Genomic DNA, 22,697 nt, shown 5'->3' on the forward strand with positions numbered 1-22,697 from the left:
CCCTCACCTTTATTTTTCAAGACCTTTATGCTATTTAAATGCTCACATCAAACTAAAACATGGTTGGATGAGATGACCTCTAAAATCTGTATAAACACTGAAATTTTAAGATCCTCTGAAAATTATTGCAAATATCCAATGAGGACTGAAACAGGATGCATATAATCCAGGCTGTTATCACGCCAGTACTAACATTTACTAAACGAGCTTCGAGATGAAATTTTATATCCTGCCATTCTGTACACTGTTCCAAGCTCAATACTACAAGTATTTCCTTGGCAACTTCCTTTCCCCTTGACTAATGCAAATGGAGACAGCGTGGGTTGCAAGGTTCTTAGACCCATCCTAGAACTAACAGAGTTAAGAGTTCAGTGGGGATGCTTCCTGCCAAATCTGCTGTATATACAACAAAAGTTTTTCTAGGAAGGTAAGTTATTATAAAATGCCAGGAAACAGTATGTATTGCCCATACCTAGCCATAAAAATACTTAATGCATTTTTTGGTGGCAATCTTAATCAAACCCACACCCCCGCATTGGAAGCATGGAGCCTTAACCACTGGACCGCCAGGGAAGTCCCTGCATGTGTTTCAAATTCAGTCAGAGGACCAGCAGATTACTGGCAGAGGCCTGAGGCAGAAGTATTCAAGCAGGATGACAAGCAGAATCCGGATAAAAGACCTGAGAATAACCACAGAAGTCAACTATCCAACACTCAGACTTGTCTGGTCAAGTTCTAGTTCTTTCTCCAGTGAAGGACTGCTACATCCTCTTTTTAGCTCGGCCTTGATTCTTCTTTAGTATCACATATCTTCCTTAGCCTCATTTCCAAGCTAACAAAAGATTATACAAACAGTTCTAAGACATGCACTCAAATTAGTTTTCTCAATTGTCCGAATGCCCTACTCATTGTGGCTGAGAAGACAGAAATATTAACCACCTTATTAATTAGAAAGGAACTCAATTATTTTTCCTCTACTGTAGGCCTTACAGCGAACTCTCTAGGTTTGGTCTAGTTCTACCTTAAGGGGCTCAAAGTGTCATCACTGGAAGGAGTCATGGAATTGGCTGTGACACTCCACTGATGGTTTCTTTTCCTGTTTACTCTTTAGGGGAAGACAATGCCAGAATAAGATCAGAATACTTCAGCCCCAATGAGGAAACAAAGAAAATGAGATGAATGCTTACATGTCACCATCTGAGACCTTCTAAACAACATGTTCAGTGTGAGAATTCCCAAAGGCTGACAGATGCTACCTATCAGAAGTAAAATAAAAGATTCCTAAGGCTTACTTCTGAAGTATAAATTAGTTACCAGGAAACCGAGAATATTTTGTAGTAAGTGCTAATATCTGTAACACTGGATTATAACACAAGTATAATTACTGTCAAAAATAAAGTTATGAACTAACAAAACATCCTCCTTATTCTAAGTATAAATAATTCTTAGGGGCTGAACTGGATTAAAATTGTTTGAATGGTCTGACCAGTACTCAGAAGAATCATCAGAGCAGGTACACAAAGTAGAGAATAAAATTTTAATGTATCAAAAACAGAACTTTTTGGCCAATTTAGTACTTGCAGGAATAAAGTTGCAAAATGTTACTCAGTAACTGACTTAGCTTCTAAATCAAGCTAGAATTACACATACTCTGTATATTACTTGAGTATATACAAGTACATTCCATGATAACATGCAGAGACATGGAAACAAGAAGAGTACTGTGAAATAAAAAACGCCATATTTATGAAATAATGAATTGAAAACACCTGTCCAATAATCCAGAATATCTCATTTCGAAAAGGTGGTTTTGAATATTGCTCTTTTCAAGAATTCAAATAACTTCCATGTGGCTAAATTGGATTTTTTCCCCAACATGAAAAAATGGAAGCTGATATCTTCCTATAGCTATGGGAGTATACTTTTCCTTTTACTGAATATCAAATTAAAAGGTTTGATAGGTTTTCACTCCCCTGAGGTGAAAGGGGCTCTTAACATTCTAGTGGTTAAGAATGAATCCCTTAAAGCTCTGAGGCATTTGACTGTCTTAAGACCTAAAGGCTCATGTACCTTTAATGAAACAGTATATGAGATGGAAGTTTAATTCTCCTGAAAACTAAATAGAACTATGAAATAAACAGGGTATGAGAATGACCTGAGTTCACAGGAATCTCTAGATTTGAAAGACATTGCTTCAGCTTTGCTAAGATAGCATCAAAAGCCTTTTATAGCAAGAGTTTTTTAGTGAGTCACATATTTGGCCATGAAGCCTTAGGATCTTTTTAAACACTAAGAAGTGCTTTATGTTGTGCAAATTCAATGAAAGGCCAACTAAGTAAAGCCTACAAGTAAGCCAAAGATTCTATATCTTCTAAAGAAGGAAGGTGAGATGTATAACTGACCAACTTTGCTCCTAGTTTGACAATGATGTCTGTGAAGCTAAGATAAGCAAATACAGCACCTTAAGGAGAACCCAGTAGAAGCCTCTCAGAAGTGAGGGTTGGCTGTGGCAGAAATGGCTACTGATTCCTTCTAAGTAACTTCTCCTTTGTGCGTGAGAACCCAAGAATGTGTATGACCAGTAGGGTGAAGGACTGGTTTCAGTCATTTCTCCAAATTATGAATGGCAACTTGTTATTATTTGCAAAATAAAAGGTCACGTGTGAATTATAAGTCAATGAACAGCACATAAAAGAATATGGCCTGTCTTCAATCTGAGCTCTCCTGGTTTGCTATGTCATCTAATTCAAGGCACTTTATATATTTTGGTGCCTTAGTGTGTTAACATGTAACATGAGAATAACACTCATTCACTTACCTCAAGGAACTTCTACATAGATTATTTAATCACACAGCACTTTGAGCTCCTCAGATGAAAAGCACTGTGGAAAAAATGACAGCCAAGGAAACTCTTTCGATGCCTCAGAATCCTGAACATTGTGTCTATGTTGCAACTACAATTCCTCAAAACACTTAAAAAATTTGTTAGGGCACTCTATCCCCTTTTTATATGTTAATTGTTTGGCACACAGATGCTTATATACTTAATTAAAATAGTTATACTCCCTACTCCAGAGAAGTTGACTAATTTTCCAATAAAGTTTACTAAATGTACCTATTCTGGAGTATTCTGTGTCAAGTAGAAAACTTCAGTTTTCTTTGAGGTGCATGTGACATCATAAAAAGTTCCCTTTCTTTTTCAAAATAATTGAACTAGTGTTATTTGTGTGAAACTACAAGTTTTTAATGGAAAAAATACTGAAATTATGCCACAGTGTCTATATATTCATCTGAAGAGTACAAAGATGGAGTTCTGAGAAAAAAGGGTCTTAACATTATAGAAAATAAATGTGGTTCTTAAATTGTTCAAAGAAATTTTAAAAAAATGTAATGTTTCATACATTGACACAAAGCAATTAGTCAGAGGTAATAAACTATAAATACAGTAGTTCAAATGTTTCTCTCGGCATTAGAGAGTTAAACAAGTTAAATTCAAAACATTTTAAACTTGTTATACTCATGTTTCAAAGAAATTGTGGAAATATAAGTTTTCATACAAATCTAAAACAATGATACCACCTTGTGATCTTTACATAGAATATCCTGGACCTTGATCATTTTAGATTTATAACATACTTTGGTTAATACATTAGGTTCAACCCATTAATATGCCTTTATATTTGGGAGAAATTAGATTGTGATTTATAAACTTGCAGGTTCCCAAATCTTCCTCAATTCCAGGTCCTCCTTGATTCTCTGCAGGGGGTTCTGTCAGACTCATAATTAAAATGATGAAAATTATAAATAACTTCTTTTGAACTGAACATTTGTTTTGCTTTTTTAAATAAAATAAAGTGCTTTCAAATTCAAATATTTCTTGCCCTAAACAAAACTGAAACATACTTAAACCTGAAACTTTCATATCTTGACACACATATTTAACAAGAAAAAATCAGTTTTGGGCCATTAATGTCCTTCAAGGGTTCAGACTGGATCTAAACTGGGTTTCACATTATTATCGTGCTCATGTTTGTACATGAAGGTTAACAGGAAGAGGGCAACATCCAAGGATGACCAATAGGCAGTATGCGACGTGACAGCTGACCAATAGCGGCTCTCCACAAGGCCTTCTCTGAGTTCAAAGTCAATTCTGTGATCCAGTTCCACTAAAAAGAAGTCAAACAAATGAGTAAGTATCACAGTAAGATTGTTTCTACACAGACTTACTAGATTTGGAGAATAAAAATTTACCAAACATTAGTGACTCTCCTAATTATTGTTACTATTTTTTAAAAAGTGACTTTCCACTCTCATCTTATGGGAAGAAAACACTCAAGAGCCTCAGTAGCTCAGGATTCTGTCTGGTGAATCCTCTCCTTTGTATGCTCAGGTCAGTATGGAATAATAAAGTAAGAAAACAAAAATCTCACCTGGTACCATAGAGTATATTTGGAATAAAGAAACTGGCCTCAAATCCTGGCTTTCCTATTTAAAATTTGTGCCTAACCTGAAAGATACAGCAAATAGTCTTCTTGCAGAATGACGGGTCAGCCTTAGATGCAATAATGTCAGCAGGAGTGCAACAGTGCACGCAAAGGCTCCTTCACAGGTGAGGCTCTTTACGTTAGCTGGCTCAGGGGAACACGTTGGAATAACATCTACTACAGTCCTACGATGCTTTTCTCCCCACTATGCTGAATTCCTCAAAGGGCCACAACATACTCCTCTCCATGCTGTCAGCTGGGCCAAACAGGCACCTGGGACCGCCCGTGCTCAAGAATCCACTGGCGGGGAAGTGAGAGTGGGAGGAGCAGTGGTAGCCCTTGAGAGGAAGGACTTCATTTACAACCGTGCTGTCCTCAAATAGCTCAGTAAGTTCAATTAAGTTTTTTCTAAAACACACAGAAAATCCTTGTAACACGTGAGAAAAATCACCTTACCAAATCCAAGGCTATACCACTGCAATTGGTTAATCTAACAAATCCTTAAGAGATAAAACACTTAGACAAATGATAATTTCATCTTCAGGAATCCCTCAAAAGCTGTCAATAAGCCATACAGTATTTTGAAGGGTCTGTCTTAAAAATAAAAATCACTACCGTTCAGACTCAAAATCTGCTCTTTTGTTCAGCGTGCTAGCAGGTATAAAAAGTAAAAATTGGCAAAAATTAAGGAGGTTGGAGAAAAAGTTGGGTTTTGCTTTGGAAATTGCATAAAGGAAATCATATCATTTTAGAGCATGATTTCATATAAATGTTTAGCTACTGTTTAAACAATACCATTTGGTGATTTAAAAATGCCTTTATAGTTATTTTTCTATTCAATCGTGCTTTTCTGACAAAGAATGTCCATGGATCTTGTCTAAAAATTTTTAGATAAGGTTTATTTACACTCAAATAGTATAAATACCCAGTCAGGTTATAAAGCACTATGAAATATATTGACATAGACCTTTTACAAAACTGCTATTTTTCTCATTTAAATTATAAGCTAGTCCATAAGAAGTCAGAAATAGTTGAAATCCACATGATGAACTGTGGGACAGGAATGTCAATCTTTTATCTTTCGTATTCCATGGGACATTTGTGTTAAAATTTGTAGGTACATTCTGGCACAAGAGACAAGAAGATGAAAAGAAGAAATGAATTCTTAAACACAACTTGACTCCTTGAAGAGGAGTCAAGGTGAAGTCACTTATGAAGAAAAAAAGGAGAAATAAGAGGAAAAACGAAGAGATGGGAAACACACATTAAAATTGGTGAAGCCCATACCATGTTATTTCTAAGAATTCCTTTTAAAGGCCACTGTAGAATGCCTTCCTAGGCCAACAGTCTTAAACAACTGTTATTCTAAAGTTAAAGGGAGATTTTTCCTGTTACAACCAGTGTTACTCGGCTCCACTTTGATTTTATGTCCCTGAAATGTATTCTTATTGTGCTATCACTGTGCAACACTGCCTTTCGTATACTACAAACTCAAATGATGAACTTATTGCCTCATTATGTGTCCCTGTCCTTCTTATCACCTACAGGATTTTTAATAAGTGTCATTAACTAGATTGGCTTACCCCATCCCCTCCCTATTTATCTGTAGGTTGTCCCCATCAAAATGGAAATTTAGGTAACCAGCTTGTACTCGATGAACCTATTTTACAGTCTCTCATCTTCCTTAAAAGGTTTACCCCAGGCAGTCTGGTTTGCAGCTGACACCATATTCGTGTTGGTTTTACAGGTGGGTGGATGGATGGATGTAGGTGGGCCAATGTCTCATCTTTTTCTTTAAGTAGATCACAGAATTCCCAACGGTGTGAGGTCACTACATGGTAGTACTATGCTACATGTGCTGTGAGATGTGCTCTTGGCCAAAGACGGCCCAAATCTACACGGAGTTGCCTTGGACCAGCCTTCTCATTATTATTGTATCAAGAAGGGGTGGCACTAGACAGGTTAGTATGTTCCTAGTTTCTTTCACTGAATTAGGTCAAGAAAAAGGAGAACATAAAATCACTCAATCCTTTTCTCTGGAGTGCCTACGAGTTAATATTCCTATATCTACAAAAAGAGAATTTAAGATTCCTCAAAGTTGAGGAGAGGTAAAAATGAAAAAAAAAAAATTTGCTGGCTTTTAACAATCATCAATAATTTGCTTTCACTGTTTTAAAACATGGGTTGAAGGAAATGGCAACCCACTCCAGTATTCTTGCCTGGAAAATCCCATGGACAGAGGAACCCGGTAGGCTACAGTCCATGGGAGTCACAAAGAGTCGGACATGACTGAGCGACTTCACTTTCACCTTTTATTTTCTTTTTGGGGGAGTCATGCATATGGGCACATTTCCTTCCTTATTCTCCAAGCAAATGTCTGCCATCTACCCAGGCTGAAGGCAGAGTTTCCTCAGCACTCTGCCTTCAGTAGAGTGTTCTTTTGTGCACAGGGCTTGTCAAACCTGGAATATGGTGTTAAAAAGTAAAATACATGAATAAAGTAACCATTTTACCAACTGGACAAGTTTCTTCTATTTAAAGGGAGTGTCTTAACTAAGAAAACCTTAGTATCTAGTACTAAGTAGAAAGTACTAGTAAAGGAAACTGGGTTTCCAAATGACTGACAAAAGAATCATTTGCAATATATGCTCAGAGTTCTTGATAAATTATATCTTATTTTTCCTCTGCCTGAGAGCAACCATATATTTTATGTAGTTAGATGTTTGATAGTCAAGGAATATTTACATTTTGTGACTTATCATAGCTCCAAATATATTTAAAAACATTCTCTAAAAATCCTTTATTTTAAAAAAAATAGCAAAAACTCCATAATGAGCTTTATAATTAGTTGCCATTTTCTGATCTCCAAATTTCCCAACACTAATCTACTCTGAAAGACATTCAGACACCTAACATTTGACAACAGATGGGCTATTTGGGGAAACACAGGCTCATAAGAATACAAAGGAACTTCTGGGGATGGCCAGATCTGCTGGATCCTCTACTATCTGGTTGGAGAAATGTTCCTCAGCATATTCAAAACTACTCCCTTCTACTCATCCTTGGTTCTTCTCAGAACTAACTTCTAGATCTCTGCATAACCTGTGCTTCCCATCTCTGTGTTTTCGCTTGTGCTGTGCTGTTTCTTTTCTCTGCAATGTCTCTTCATCTCTGCTTATTTAAGTCCTACTTCCACAAAACCTTTTTTTTTCATTTCTCCAGGTGAAAACATTTTCTCTCCTTAGAATCTCTGTCATGAGGTTCATCACATTCTACCATATATTATATTATTTCTGTAGTTATCCACCTTCCCTACAAGAATATACTCCCTCTAAAATATACTTAAGTTTCCACATAAGCATTTAACATCTTTATGGGCAGCACTGAAATTGGTTCATCCTGGTGCCTCTTCTAGTGACTATCTACTTGCCTCATGGTAAAACTGTTGAATGAATAAAAACAGGAGAAGAGAAAATAGAAGCCATATACATATTACCATCTGAATCAATGTGGTGTAGTTATGACAAGTGGTCTAACTGCTTAGGTAGCTGGGATGGCTTTAAGGGAGTGGATAAAAGGACTACTTGAATGTAGGACAAATAGATTAACGGATTAATTTTCCTTTCTCTAATATTCAAAAAGCACAAGTCAGTTATTTCTTTACAGAAGTGACTATTACATGAGCAGGGACTAGAGACAGCACTTATAAAAATCATTTCTTGAGAGGAGTTCACTGAATTAGATCATCACAAACTGCTGTCACGGGGCTAAAAACCCAAATCAGCTTGTTATGCTGACACCCTGTTTTGGGAGCTATATCTAGTTAAGAATTTTTTTTTTGAAAGAAGAAAAAATGCATGAAAATTAGCAATTATAAACATGGAAATTGCAAAATCAGATACGGTTTGAAAACACAAGGAGAAACTTGTAACTTACTTTTTTGGTTAAAGACAAAATCCATTATTTTTAAAAAAGGAAAGAGAAAGGAGATATAGAAAAAAAGGAATGAGAAGTTAAGATAAAAATAATTTTAAACTGCTAAGATTAATTTTTACTAATACATTTTGAATCTGCTGAAAATCAGGAGATTGAAAATATCTCTTGTAGCCAATAATTTTTTTCAAAGCAAGCCTATACCTCTAAAGACCATTAAATATTTGTGTTGAAACCAGGTATCATCTGTGGCATACTAACAGCCCTAGGGATAGTGTTATTAATATCTGAAATAACTAGGAATGATTAAACTCTTTATACTATGAAATCCTTTTATATTTAAATATATTACATGAAAAGAACAGTGAAGCTCTCTGAAGGCTGGAGGGCAACAGAGAAGAAAGAAAATGGCCTAATGCTTTTCTTCTCTCTCTAAAGAGTTCCTTCTTTGGAAGCACATAGGAGTATGATATACTTTAGCACACTAAGTAACTAATGAATACTCCGGTTTCAGGACCACTACCATTTAAGATTAGGAAATACAGGAAGAGAATACATTTGAAATAGTCTGTTAATGGTAACATTCAAGCTGCTCTCATAGAAAAACTGAACAAGTTTTCAGTGAGCAGAAGAAATCTAAGTAGACCGTTTTCACAGCGTTCTGAATGCTATTCCTGACATATACCATACCGAGGGTATTATCTTTATTCTGTATTACATTTTCCGGAAAAAGAAGTTGTGGGAGATTAAAGAACGATTCTTGAAGTCTGAAATCTGTGGAAAAAAAAAAAACAAAACACAAGATGCTTTAAAGTGTTGGCTGATGGTTACAAATGGCCTTCAGTGATGCAGTGGCCAAAAGTTAGAACAGTACTCCCAAATAAGCTGATTAAACCTAGCAAACAAAAAGAAGTACACAATTAGGTTTCTGTAAAGAGCTCTGTCATGGAAAATGTAAGCATAATTAATTTTGAAATACAATGTCATAATCTGTTAACGCTCAAACATCCCCCAAATTTATAGTTCATTTAAGTTCTAACCTAGAGGCAAAACAGTGCTAAAAGAAACAAATTCTTTACATGATATGTTACAAACACAAGGGGGTACAAGAAAAGAAACAGTAAAACCACCAGAAATAAGCCTATACTTTTCAAAAGAAATGAAAAGCAGCTATATAAGATGCTTCAAATTGATGTCAATGAAGTAGTTTCAATTGACAACACTAACTCTTCAAAGTGAGAAACCCTGATTGATCACGAATTCAGTCTGTGTTCATCTTACCCTCAAAAAGCAGGAGAATCAAAGTCGGTAGCCTTAGAATGAAGGTTATCGAGAAGAACTGAGGCAATCAATGTGAGCAAGAAGGAAGCCAGAATCACCTAATCACAGTGATCAAATTCCAGAAAGAAGATTTAAGGAAGAACGGTTTTATGATTTGCAAGATACAGCCAAAATAGCAATTATGATTTAAGAAATTTATCTAAACCAGGATTACAGAGAAGAGTATATTACTGAAGCAAGTCAAAGGTAAATCTAGAGGATTTGATTTAAAAGGCTTAATTCTTCTACAGCAGTTGTCCAATGTCAAAAGTTGGACTTTTAAAATCTGTATCTAAAGATGAAAACACGAAACTAAGAAATCATGTTAGCTCAGTTAGCTGAGTCTATAGTTGGTAGGGAATTTACCATTAGAACCAACAAAGAATTTATATGCAAGAATGACAGAAAACGTATTTTGTTAAAATATTATAACGCAATAAAACTAAGCATTTCTACCTTCACATGTCCTGGAAGAAGAAATAAGTTTCTTCTTTATTATCATTATCACTTTCAAATTTCTATGTTAAATAGCAAAAACACTAAAAGACAGTTTTTTCCCTCAGATCCTATAGAATTCTGGTATCTTCCTTACCCCTTCTCTGGGGCTCAAATTTGACCCTGCTTTTCTTGTTCCCTTATTCACCCTCATGTTTACTAGCATCATTGCTGTGCATTAACATTACAAGTAATTGTGGCTTTTTACCCGCCATCTTACAAAATTATTTAAAGTTATTTTTCTTCAGAAGTTTATAGTTTTCTTTTGACATCTGTATGTTACAACAAAATTTTATATTTTCACAATCTCATTTCTGTTATTAAGCAATAGATCATAGAGTAACTCATAAAAATACGAATTTTGTACAAATATCAAAACCTAAAATGAATTTTTTAGGCAGTGTTCAAAGGCTTGAAATTATAAAATTTCTAGTATTCAGAGTCAGGCATAGGATTAAGTTTAAAAAATGGAATTGGCCCAAATAGGAATGTCCAACTCAGCAATGGCTAGGATAATTCATCGTGGATTGGGGCTGACTATGGAGAAAGATCCAGCCTCTAGGACTGTCACATCTCAATTTCCTTTTTAATTTTTTATGAACGGCAATGAATGCTGTTCATTTTAAAATTCAGAGCAGCAGACACGGTAAGAAAACAAAGCTAAGCATCTGAAATGAACTGTTTAAACATTTTTAGAGAATGAAAATAAAATTTTCTTCTTGCTATAGTTACGGAAAGGAAGTAACTAGTTTCAGAATCTACATTTCCTTATATAAGTCAATGGAAACTAGGACTCATTGGTTTTACTTTACTGGACATTTATAAATAAGCTTTAAGTTTAGACCCTCAGAAGTAAATATACACTAAGTGTTTTAGTGTTTCACAACTATTTAAGATTTTAGACCTTATAAATCCACTGGAAAAAATTAAATAAAGCATCATTCTATTGCTAAGTCCAGTATAATTACCCATTCTTTCATTCATTTCTTGAGTATCTACTTTACACAAGGTAGTAGGGACAGGATGGGAACCACAGAGTGGATCTAATACAATTAAAGTTTTGAAGGCTTTATAATTAGGTTGATAAAGGGAGCTATGGGATTAGTACCAGGATGGTTTTGGCAGAGCATTTTAAAAACGGTATCAAGAGTAGATACAGCATAGATCTGCAGCAACTAAATGAATTTTTAAAGCTGAGAAGACCATGTTTAAAAATAAAAACAAAAAAACTACTTTTATGGGAGTGCTTACCACAAAGAGATTTGTTTTATCCTTGATGTGTAAGATCTCTGTGAGACAAGGCACTTACTAATGTTCTTAACTTAATTCACCCATGCAGAGAATAAAACTGCATTTACCTGCAAATTATTCCTGAAAATGTAAGTAAAGAAAAGCACTTTTTTCTTTAAAAGCTAGGGCGTACTTTAGATTACAGAGTGGACTGCTAGTGTTAATATCTTAATGCTCTTTGTCTTCCTCCAGTTTAAAAAGGACACAGTATAAACCTGGAAAGAAGAGTATGAACTAACATGCAGAGTCAAGAAAGCCAGAACTGCTGTGTGGAAGGGTCTGCGTTGCCACGGTGGTCATGGGCGGGGAGGCAACTGGCTTCTTCTCGTCTTCTATGGAGTCCCTTGATGTCTCAGATGGCTGTGATGCAGATGAACGTCCAAATCTTGAGAACAACATTCCTCCAAGTCCCTTTCCAATGCTTGCAGCCCCTGCATTTCACAAAACAGGCCAGTCATTCTGCTGAATTACACCACGTACCAGGCTAAAGAGCACCACCCATAATTACAGTCAGTTGGCAGAGAGACTAAGCCCTAGTCATGTTTTTCCAGGGTGGGAACACAAAAAATTTGCAATTTATATTGTAGGTTTCTAAGTAAAAATAGTGTTGAACAGAATGAGAGTTGTACAAACTGCAGGAATATAGCTTACAAAGAAAAAAAGATTCTATTTTATTCAAGTGATCTTTGTTTTTTAAAGTATTTTATAAGATTAAAAATATTAATAAAAAGAACCATGCCATTCATATGGGCATATATTTACTATTGGTATGCCTACTCCGGAAGTGAAGTGGATCTGTTATAAAAAGCTGTGAATAAACAATCTCTATGATGAATATCAATGAATCCAGCAGATAGAGCCTGCTTACAGTGCCATCTTGTGGCATTTTATATTAAGGCAACTTGTAACCAAAAGCAAAGGACAAATTAAGTGGCACACAACTGAGCTCCAGCGCCACACCAAACACTGTGGGTGAAACTGGAGACCACACAAAGAGAAATTCAATATCCTTGTTGCTCTCAAGGAGGACACGATTTGAGAGACTTTTAGGACACAGATCAGAGAATGGGTTGGCAAGGGCACCCTTAGTACTCAAGCACACCCTCATTTCACAGATGAGGGAGACGAGCATTAAAAACTACGTGACTTCTCCAGATTTCACAGCAAGTGATGGGGCCAAGGTTAAAATGAGGAACTTGATGCCTCCACCTTTTGGGGTGTGTGTGCATCAAGGTTTCTTATATTCTCTAACTACAGGATCTGATCTAACTAGAGAATTTAGGGCTTTTGCCTTCAAATATAAGGAGAGTAGTTAACTCTATACATTAACTCTCAGATGTTTTGTAATATATAGAGTATTTCCAGGTACCTAAAATTTAATGACTATATAAAATTGCTTAAGTTCATTGATGAGGAATACCGAAGAGAAATTACCTAATATGCTTGCTTTGCCTATATTTGTTATAGATTCCCCATAGTGTCGGCGAGACAAGACTGGCGAAGTCACAGGGCTTGGTATTGTTGAGATGCCTTCATTCTCTGAAATTGAGGTAGGATCTTTCGCTGGGTGAAGAAAGCTTGGCTTCATATACTCATAAGGTAGAGGATTGGATGTATTATACCAGTGGATCTGCACAGGTGAAATGTTGCTGTAGTGTTTCAGTATTAATGGTTCTAATCTATAAGCCTTGATGTAAAAAAATTCAAAGAAACAAAACATTAAGGCACAATGCTTAGGTTTTAGTAAACTGTTCATTCTGATTCTACTGTGTGCTCAGAGGACCTTAGGAAATGATTAAAAACCTGACATTCCTAACATGTATTCCTATTTCTTCACTGTTAGTAATATATCCTTAATGATGAGACTACAAAAAAATTAGAGTTAGTCTAGGCTAATAGTGCCCTTTAAATTAGTTTTTCAGTAATATTAGTTGCTCAGTCGTGTCTGACTCTTTGCGACCCCAAGGGCTGTAGCCTGCAAGTCTCCTCTGTCCGTGGGATTCTCCAAGCAAGAATATTGGGAGTGGGTTGCCACTCCCTTCTCCAGAGGATCTTCCCAGGGATTGAACCCCGGTCTCCTGCCTGTGGGCATGAGCTACAAGGGAAGACCTTGTAGCTACAGGGAAGTTTGAACTACAGGGAAGACCTTGTTTTTCAGAGGAATATTCATTTTTATTATGTTCTGATAACATCTAGCAATTAGATTATATTAAGTCTCATGAACAAAACTGAAGCAGTAAACAGTAACTTGGAACACAGTAAATAAGCTCAATTTTTAACATCTAAGCTCTCAGTTGACCCTATTTTCAAGCAGATTAATGTAGTACATGAGATGATGATATAAGACCATTTGTCTAAGGTGAAATAGGGACGATATAGCAGAAAAGGCAATGGACTTGGCATATAATTCCCTGCATTCATATTCTGGCCTCTGTCACTTATTAACTATATGACACTCACCAAGTCACAAAGTCTCAGAGCCTCAGTTTCTTAAGCTGTAGAAAAGAAATAATACTTTCTAATTTCTACTACCTCAGAAGGATGTTGGGAAGAATAGATAAGTTTAGAAAAACTGCCTAGCACAGTCCTGACATAACTATTAAAAAAAAAAAAAAAGCACAGAAAAATTGTAAAATGAATAACAAATAATTTGTAATAATGAGTTTGTAATCCTCCATAATACAGCTGACCCTTAAACAACACAGGAGTGAACTGCATGGGTCCACTTATACGTGTGTGTTTTTTTTCCATAAATAGATATTAAAGCACTACATGGTCTGCAATTGGTTGAATCTGTGGATACGAAACTGTAGATATGGAGAGCTGACTATCAGATTACACACCAATTCTTGACTGAGCACAAGGTTGGTACCCCAACCCCAGAGCTGTTCAAGGGTCAACTGTATAATAAAGTTTAAGATTATACAAAATATAGCTCACAGTTCACCTACAATCTTAAGTTCACTTTCAAGTTATAGGAAAATCAGTAAAATGAATGGATGTAACAATACACTTAAGGTCTAATTAAGTGTTTTGCATATATTTTACTTAATCCTAACAACCTTGAGGTAAATATTATCATCTGCATCATATAGATAAAAAATAGATAGTCTCAGAAGTGACCTGGCCAAGATTGTACAGTCAGTATTTGAATTTAACACTAGATTCCATTTCAGTGAAATTTATTTCTTAAATATAGTAGTTTTGATTTTTTTAACATATGGAAAATTTTCTAAAATTCTAGCGTTCAGTCAATGTTATATTTATTTGGTACTAGCCAAAGATCTTTTGAAAGACTTTAGAGTCATATAAAGCTGTTTTTCAGAAAATAAATGCTATTTAAAATAGTTTGTCTTAAATTTAGTTATATTTAATACTTGTCCCCAATATGATTTAATGAAGAATTTTTCTCATCCAAAAATCTTACTTCACATTAAACTGTTCACCTGGATGCAAGATCCTTATTTACATTAGAAAAATTTATTTTTATTTACAAAAATTTAAATTTATTTACATTAGAAAAATTTACAAACATAACAGAGAATGCAAAAATCCAAAATGTTGTAATTCTACCAGACTAAAATAAATTCTTTCACTTTTCCATGTTTAATACACAGTATTTAAATATTCTCAATTTTAAGAGGATCTACTACACACATTTCAATGTTGCAACATGCTTTAGAGAACAAAGTATTTAAAGTGGATTTTTAAATTTTATGGCTACTACATTATTGGAATTACAACTGGTTAAGGTTTGAAAGTTCAGAAGACTCCTGTCCTTTGGATTAACTGGATCCATTAACTGGATAGTACTTTTACATTATGCTTTCATTCTACAAATACAACATAAACAGAACATCTTTAAGGTATTTTACTTTCTAATCCCTAAACCAAAGAAAAATATTTAAAAAATATGAACTTATCAAGCGTAATAGATAAAGCATACCTCAGAGGTACTGCATGTTTGCTTCCAGATCACCGCAATAAAGTGAATCACACAATTTTTTTGGTTTCCCAATGCATATAAAAGTTAAGTTTCCACTATACTTAAAAGTCTGTTAAATATGCCACAACATTATGTCTAAATAGCAAAATATATACCTTAATTAAAAAATAATGCTGTTGGAAAAATGGCATCAATAGACTTACTCAATGCAGGGTTGCCACAAAACTTCTTTGTAAAAAATAAAAAACAAAACTGCATTATCTGTCAAGTGCAATAAAATAAGAGATGTCTGTAAATGAATACTTTCTCATCAATTCAGCAGTACCTTGCAAGATTTCTTACAGATTCTCTTAGGAAAAATTTAATATTGAGACACAGATATCCATATTTACAACTCACCACTGGATCTGTTGGATGGAAAATGTTTAGTAATCGGTTACAAATCTCTCTGGGCAAAATATGGTCTTGACTTCCAGTGTTTCCTGGGCGGATGCCACGCAGTGCCAAAAAAACTGCTAGTGGGGATCCCATACAGAAGAAATTTTCAACCTACAATGATAAAGTCACCCTAAATTTAAAAAATGGTGAACTGTTTTTCAAAGAATTTGGACATAATGTAATATATGGTAAAATACAAATAATAAAATTATTTCCAAAATATGTAATTTTAAATGAGTTGTGTCTAGATTGTATTTGTATTACTTGTTAAATATATAACCACCATTAATTATTTTAAACTATCCAGGAGCAGCTTTAGTACCTTTAAATGTAATAGAAAATGAAGAATGAGAATAAGGAGAAGGAAGACTTATTAAGCTACTATTTTGTGTAAAGTAATATTAGGTATTCTGAAACATATATAGACCAATAAGGCTGAGCTTCTACACCCAAGAGTTTATAATCCTGCAGAGGAGACAGAGTAAAATAGTGCATAAGAGAGGGAAAGTGTGCTACAGGTGAGTAGATAAAGGATGTGCACTGGCCATAAGAGATGAAGAGGATTTCCAAAGTTGGGGTTGGGATACACTGGGGCTGGAAAGATATTCCATACTGATAGAACCACATGACCTAAAGCAGAGGCGGAAAAGAACTTGGCTTAATTTAGAGGAGAGAAACAATCTGATATGGTTGAAGACTGGCTATGGGGAAAATGTAACTGGAATGAGAAATGTACAGAACCTTGACTATTTGACTAAGAAAACAGGGCATAATTTATTTTACAGGTAGTGAAAGACAACAGGATTTGACCCACATTTTAGGAGGTGAGTAAATCTGGTAGTAGCTTGTGAATGAACTGGAAAATTAAGTAAACCACGTTTTTGTTCATAATTAGTTTGAGGTATCTGTAACGTACCTAACAGGTAACTGAGAATTTAGGACAGGAGATATAGAATTGAATATGTCATCATCTAAGTCTATGTGTCACCATTATAGAAGTGATATATAACATTGAGAGAATGGATAAAACTGCTTAGGAATCACATAGAATAAAGTGGCTTTAGATAGAACTACAAGGAACATCTGCATCTGATGAGTAGGTAAAACTACAGAAGAGAGGGTTAAAGAAGAAAGAGAACCAGGATAATGCAGCAGCATGGAAGTCAAGGGAGGAGAGGGCTTCAAGAAAAACAGGGTAGTCATGAGTACTGGATTACATACAGAACATGATAGCTTTCCCTCCTAAACCCACTTTACCTCTCTATGTTCCATATCTTGATTCAAGATATCACAAATTCATTCCTCCCTCTTATCTCCAACATCTAAGAAGTCATTCCAACAGATTCTAACATTTCACTTCATCACTTCTCCTCTGGACTATACTGTAACAGTGTCCCTGCCCCCAATCTTACATATCTTTAATCTCTTCCCATGCCCTTGGAGATTTTTTTTCCAAGTGAGAAAGTATATATGAATGAATATATATTTTGAAATGGTAGCTTAAAGCTAAATAAAGTTTAAGAAATTTTTGTTTTTAAAGAATGGAGTAACTTAAAGATGTTTGAAGGCTGAAGAACTGTATTAAGAAAAATAAAAAATATAAGAAAAAGCATCTGGAATAACAGTGACAGGGATGAAAGCATCAATTCTGAAAGGATTACTCTCATTACTTCTTCTATAAAGTGAGAAAAGAATAAAAGATAAAGATACAAAAATAGTTAAGATAGAAGAGAAAGCTCTGTAAATCCTTTCTGCTTGATATACACATGCATGTGTGCATGCACACGTACACCCTGGCAAAATGGTTTCTACACTGGTCAGGCACTTCATAAGTGTTTGTTAACTTGCTAAACCCATGGATTAAACAACTTTTCTTTGTTTATGATTGATTTGCAGTTTGGTTGACAAACACAAAGGAATTCCTTATCTCTCCAGTAAGAGTAATGACTGCTTTAGTGTTATCTACAGCTGTCAAAAGAATTTTGTGGGTGAAGAAAAAATACTTTAGACATTTAGTCTAAGTACTCTGTATAGAGATCAATGAACAGAGGAATTCAGAGATATTAAGTAATCTGGCTAATATTACATAACTAGTTAGTGGCAAAGCCTCATGATCACAATCGAAGTCTTTCACTCTCCAGATCAATGTTTGTTGATACTTTTTTTACTCTTTTTAAAGTTCAGTGGTCACATGTGACAAATCTAATATTTTATTCTGAAAGTAAAGCCATCTGCCAGTCAACAGGCATATAAGACTTCTGTTTCTTTTAGAACTCTGAAGTTCTAAATAAATTTGCCAATGTATTACATATTCCTTTTTGAGCATGCATGCTAAGTCATTTGTGTCCGACTCTTTGCAACCCCATGGACTGTAGCCTGCCAGGCTCTCCTGTCCATGGGATTCTCCAGGCATGAATACTGGAGTGGGTGACCATTTCGTTCTCCAGGGGATTTTCCCGACCCAGAGATCAAACCAGCATCTCTTACGTCTCCTGCTTTGGCAGATGGGTTCTTTACCGCTAGTGCCACCTGGGAATTTTAAATTTCAGTTATCTATATATTTTTCTCTATAAGTAATTACATAAGTAAAAATTCATATTATTAGAAAGATATACCAACTATAGGGTGTCGACTTAAAAAAACACGCAACAGGAAAGTTGTGAGGTAGGTTTTATTTGGGGCAATATGAGGACCGCATCCTGGGAGACAGCACCTGAGGCAGCTCTGAGAAACTGTTCCAAAGGTGCAGGGGGGAAGGTCAGTATACATGTGATTTTGGTGAAGGAGGAATACATGCAATCAAGCACATATTTTCCCAGAAGGTTTCTGCTAGTCACGAGCAACAGTCATCACTATGAATGATTTTAGTGCTTTTAAAGACATGAGGAGATACAAGAATTGTGCTCATAAAATTGGCTCTGGAAAATACCTGCCTGCCAGTCTTCCCAACCACCCCCCAAATCCCTCCCGCCCCCCGCCCTGAGTACAGAATGCCTCATTTCTGCTCTTCACCCTGAACTCCTTTCAGGGGGCTGCTGAAGGTTAGCAGCTGCAGCAGCACATGATTTAATCCTTATGGAGGTAGATGGCAAGTCCCAATTTGTGGTTGACAAGGGCATAAATTCTAGTAAGGTGATAACTGAATTTTGAGATTCTAATATACTTAGTGGATAATACTCAACAAAACCCAGGACATGAAATAGAAGAGTTCATTTTTCCTATCAGAGCAATTCTACATATTTAACATTGATCATATATAATAATGGTGGTAGATATGGAACTCAAATTCCAGGTGGGGGTGACTCCAAAGACCATGCTCTTATGGGTTTTGAATGTATCTTATAACTTTTTTATACGGCTTATAAATGTTTAAGTTAAAAAAAAAACTTTATAAGTCAGAGAAATAGATTGAATAAGTATGTCTGCATCATTCTAGCATGTAACACGTATGTTAAGTTCCTATGATAAAACAAACAGGTATCAAGAAGAGATAACACAGTACACTAGACATGGGCATATATTCAACTGGAAATGAGTATTAGGAGACTTATGTCATGCTCCATTTAACACTGCAAATAAGCTGTTATTCAGCTATAAGCTGTGTCCTTTCCAATAGGCCAATGTCAATGTCTCTCTGCTACTTTTTATTCTTTAAACCACTGCTAAGACAGATCTATTCTGATGCTCAAAAACCATGAAAAGCTTTCCACTATCCCATCAAATCTAGGTTCTCTTCCTACTTTCCCACAGCCCCCATGCCCTGCATCTTGTATCTTCTAGCTGAACTGGCTTGCTCACCTTGCTCCAAACTAACTGCATTACATGCACATCTTGTGCTTCTGTCACACACTTCAGCTGACACGCCAGCTTTCCATCTGTGGAATCATCACTGATATACTTCCAGGTATTTTCCTTACCATATACAACTAGTTGGTCACAAACGTTTAATTTTAAATACTAGATATTTCCCAGATCTGTCTCTATTTTTGGACATACTATGGGTTATATCCCTCCACACCTTGGTTTATGCTGTTTCTTTTAAGAACAGAGCATTTCTTCTTTCCTCTACTTGGCAATATCCAATTTACAGAGATTAAGTACAAATGTCATTCATTTATAAACCTTTATAGGCAAAATTAAACCTCCTTCTTGTGCCTATATATTATTCTATATAATAACCCCAGTAATGCTGTGTTATGTATTTTGAGCCTTGTCCATTCTTTTCTTAGTAGAATCTAGAAACCAGCAGGGTCCAACACACTGTAAGGGTTCAAAAAAAGACTCATTTCAAAGAATAATTAGGATTTCATTTGATCCCTAATGTCATGCTTCAAATGATGCTTGACAAAAAATTGAGATGAACAATGAAAATCTGATCTGTCTTTCCTTACCTTAAATTTTAAGGCAGGTGTTTGTGTCATAGATGATGCTTTCAATCCATGTAGCCGTTCTTCAATTTCTCGTAGCCTAGGGAGGAGTATGAGATTACGTACACATTCATATTCATGATTTCGTAAGTATTAAATGCTCACTAGTCTACTAAACATAAAGAAATCATCCAATTCCTCAAATTAATCCTTGACAGTATTTAATAAATGAACTTGCTGTAGTACAGAAAGTCTATACAAGTTTACAAAATAATTAGTAAAAGTACCCCATTCTTCCAATACATGCTGTTAATAGGTTTTGGAGGGGGGAATCTTTAGTAAAATGTGAGGCACATACAAGCATATACACACTTTAAAAAAACCACACCAAATGTTCATACCACACCCTTTTCTATGGCTTTCCTTTTTCTACAGTTAATAATGAATCTTAGCAATCTTTTCACTTCATTGCCTCCTAACCTACTTCAGTCTTTATAACAACTTTAATTGCCCATATCATATAGATAAACCCAGTTTAGCCTTTCTCTGTTGATGAACACAGGTTATTTCAACTTTTTCCTAATACAATGCTCTGTATGTACTTACATTTAATAAACAGTGGAACAAATTTAAGAAGGTTCAGTTCATTTTCTAAACCTTTTAAAAACATTTTACTTGAATTTGTCTAAAATACAGCGTTACAAAAACAAAAAACAAACAAAAAATACAGTGCTAAAGTTTGCAACATGACATTTTCTTTCACAACTATTAGCTACTTTGATACTATAAAAGTTATGTGTTTTCCCTATGGTACTTATTAATAAAATTCTAATGAAATCCTTAGACAATTTCTATATGACGAAAATAAATTCAATTCTTCCTGAGTAAAAGTTTAACTTAACTAAATTGGCTGTTTTATATAATGCTATCAAAATGAGTGATGTTTCACAGATCTCTTAGAGTCAGTTGAATGACCATCAAAAGAACAAGAGCATGTAATTAGAGATGTAGATAGGAATGTAGCAAAGAATTAAAAGACAGTATCAGGCATATTCTAGGATTAACAGAATCAGGGGCTTATTAACTTAATGGATACTTATAATCTCGAGTGCATCTGATACAATAGTATATATATTTACTATTTTTTAAAGAAAATATTCTAACACATTAACAGTTCTCACATGAGATTATGCATGATTTTTATACTCTTCTTTCTACCTGATTTATGTTTTATATTTTGTTCAATTAACCTATCTACCTGATTTATGTTTTATATTTTGTTCAATTAACCTATCTACCAGTTGTATCAGAAGAAAAAAATAGATAATGCATCCAACTAAAAAAGATAGTATCAGAAAGGATGTAAATGATTAAATAATTATAAAATCTGTCTAAAATATATTTGCCAAGAAAAAAGGGCTTTAAAATTATTTTCAGAATACTAATAAGGTGGAGGCCCATCAGATTCTACACAGTGACTCAGCATGGAATAAGTTTTAGATTTCATTTCTAATTAACTGTGAAGAAAAAAAGAGAAGCAAAAAGAGGAAGATGGTAATTTTATGCTACAGAAAACACATGTAATTAGTATCAAAATTAATAGTCTCTTGCTTGATTAGGCATATTATTCAACAATCTTTGACTATTCTATTCTGTACCCTAAACAATGTATTTTTTCTTTATTATGAAAAATCTGAAGTTTTCTACTAAGAAGTCCAGTGATTCCATGAAGACATTTTAATTTCTTTTAAGAGATTTTTTACCGTCGTTTTGTTATATAGAGTTCATCAAGAAGATGACGTTCTTCGTAGCTCATCCATCGTTCATCAGGCAACTCTTCTTCCTTCTGCAGCAACTGTTCATAGAGTCGAACTGGATTCCAGCCAGTCATTATGTCATAAGTGATCACACATCCCAAGGAATGTGACACTATTGAGACTTTACCCCCTTTTTCCTCAAAGTTTGGATTCCGGGAACAGAAAAGGGAATATAATCGATTGAGCTCTTGCTGAAGGCCTTTAACTAGCTGTTTGAAATCAGAAAATATCAAATTAGAATAATCACTTCTATAAAGGTTACTTCTAAACTCAAATACGCTAAGAAAGAAAAATCTATTACTAGCCAGATATATCTAGGTTATTAAAATTACCTCAGCTGCTTCAGAACCCTACAGGAAATGATGTAAGGTAAAAGTGAGTCACTCAGTCATGTCAGACTCTTTGCAACCCCATGGACTATACAGTCCATGGAATTCTCCAGGCCAGAATACTGGAGTGGGTAGCCTTTCCCTTCTCCAGAGGATCTTCCCAATGTAAAGATGTACATAATATTATAATCCATAGCAACACTAAAGAACAAAGACAGATGTTACCCACAAAGATTCTTTCAGTCCTTAAACCAACTACTTAAGCCAACAGTTTCATG

The 22,697-nt window shown here is 35.1% G+C and overlaps 1 protein-coding gene across 8 annotated transcripts in view; it reads right to left on the bottom strand.

The window, feature by feature from the left end:
* Positions 1-1,523: 1,523 nt before the first annotated feature.
* DDHD1 (DDHD domain containing 1) overlaps positions 1,524-22,697 on the bottom strand; it is a 66,146-nt gene continuing 44,972 nt past the window's right edge. For 5 of the 8 annotated variants that reach the window (XM_027554122.1, XM_027554121.1, XM_027554128.1 and 2 more), the window contains 7 exons: positions 22,037-22,299; positions 20,298-20,373; positions 15,868-16,017; positions 12,957-13,209; positions 11,762-11,953; positions 9,108-9,191; positions 1,524-4,166 (listed from right to left, as the gene is read on the bottom strand). In XM_027554122.1, the coding sequence (XP_027409923.1) occupies positions 3,985-4,166; positions 9,108-9,191; positions 11,762-11,953; positions 12,957-13,209; positions 15,868-16,017; positions 20,298-20,373; positions 22,037-22,299 (1,200 nt within the window). In that variant the 3' untranslated portion in view covers positions 1,524-3,984. The remainder of the gene's footprint in view (positions 4,167-9,107; positions 9,192-11,761; positions 11,954-12,956; positions 13,210-15,867; positions 16,018-20,297; positions 20,374-22,036; positions 22,300-22,697) is intronic. The other 3 variants (XM_027554126.1, XM_027554123.1, XM_027554127.1) reach the window with 1 other exon arrangement.

Source organism: Bos indicus x Bos taurus, chromosome 10 (assembly GCF_003369695.1).
Source record: "Bos indicus x Bos taurus breed Angus x Brahman F1 hybrid chromosome 10, Bos_hybrid_MaternalHap_v2.0, whole genome shotgun sequence".
Lineage (NCBI taxonomy): Eukaryota > Metazoa > Chordata > Mammalia > Artiodactyla > Bovidae > Bos > Bos indicus x Bos taurus.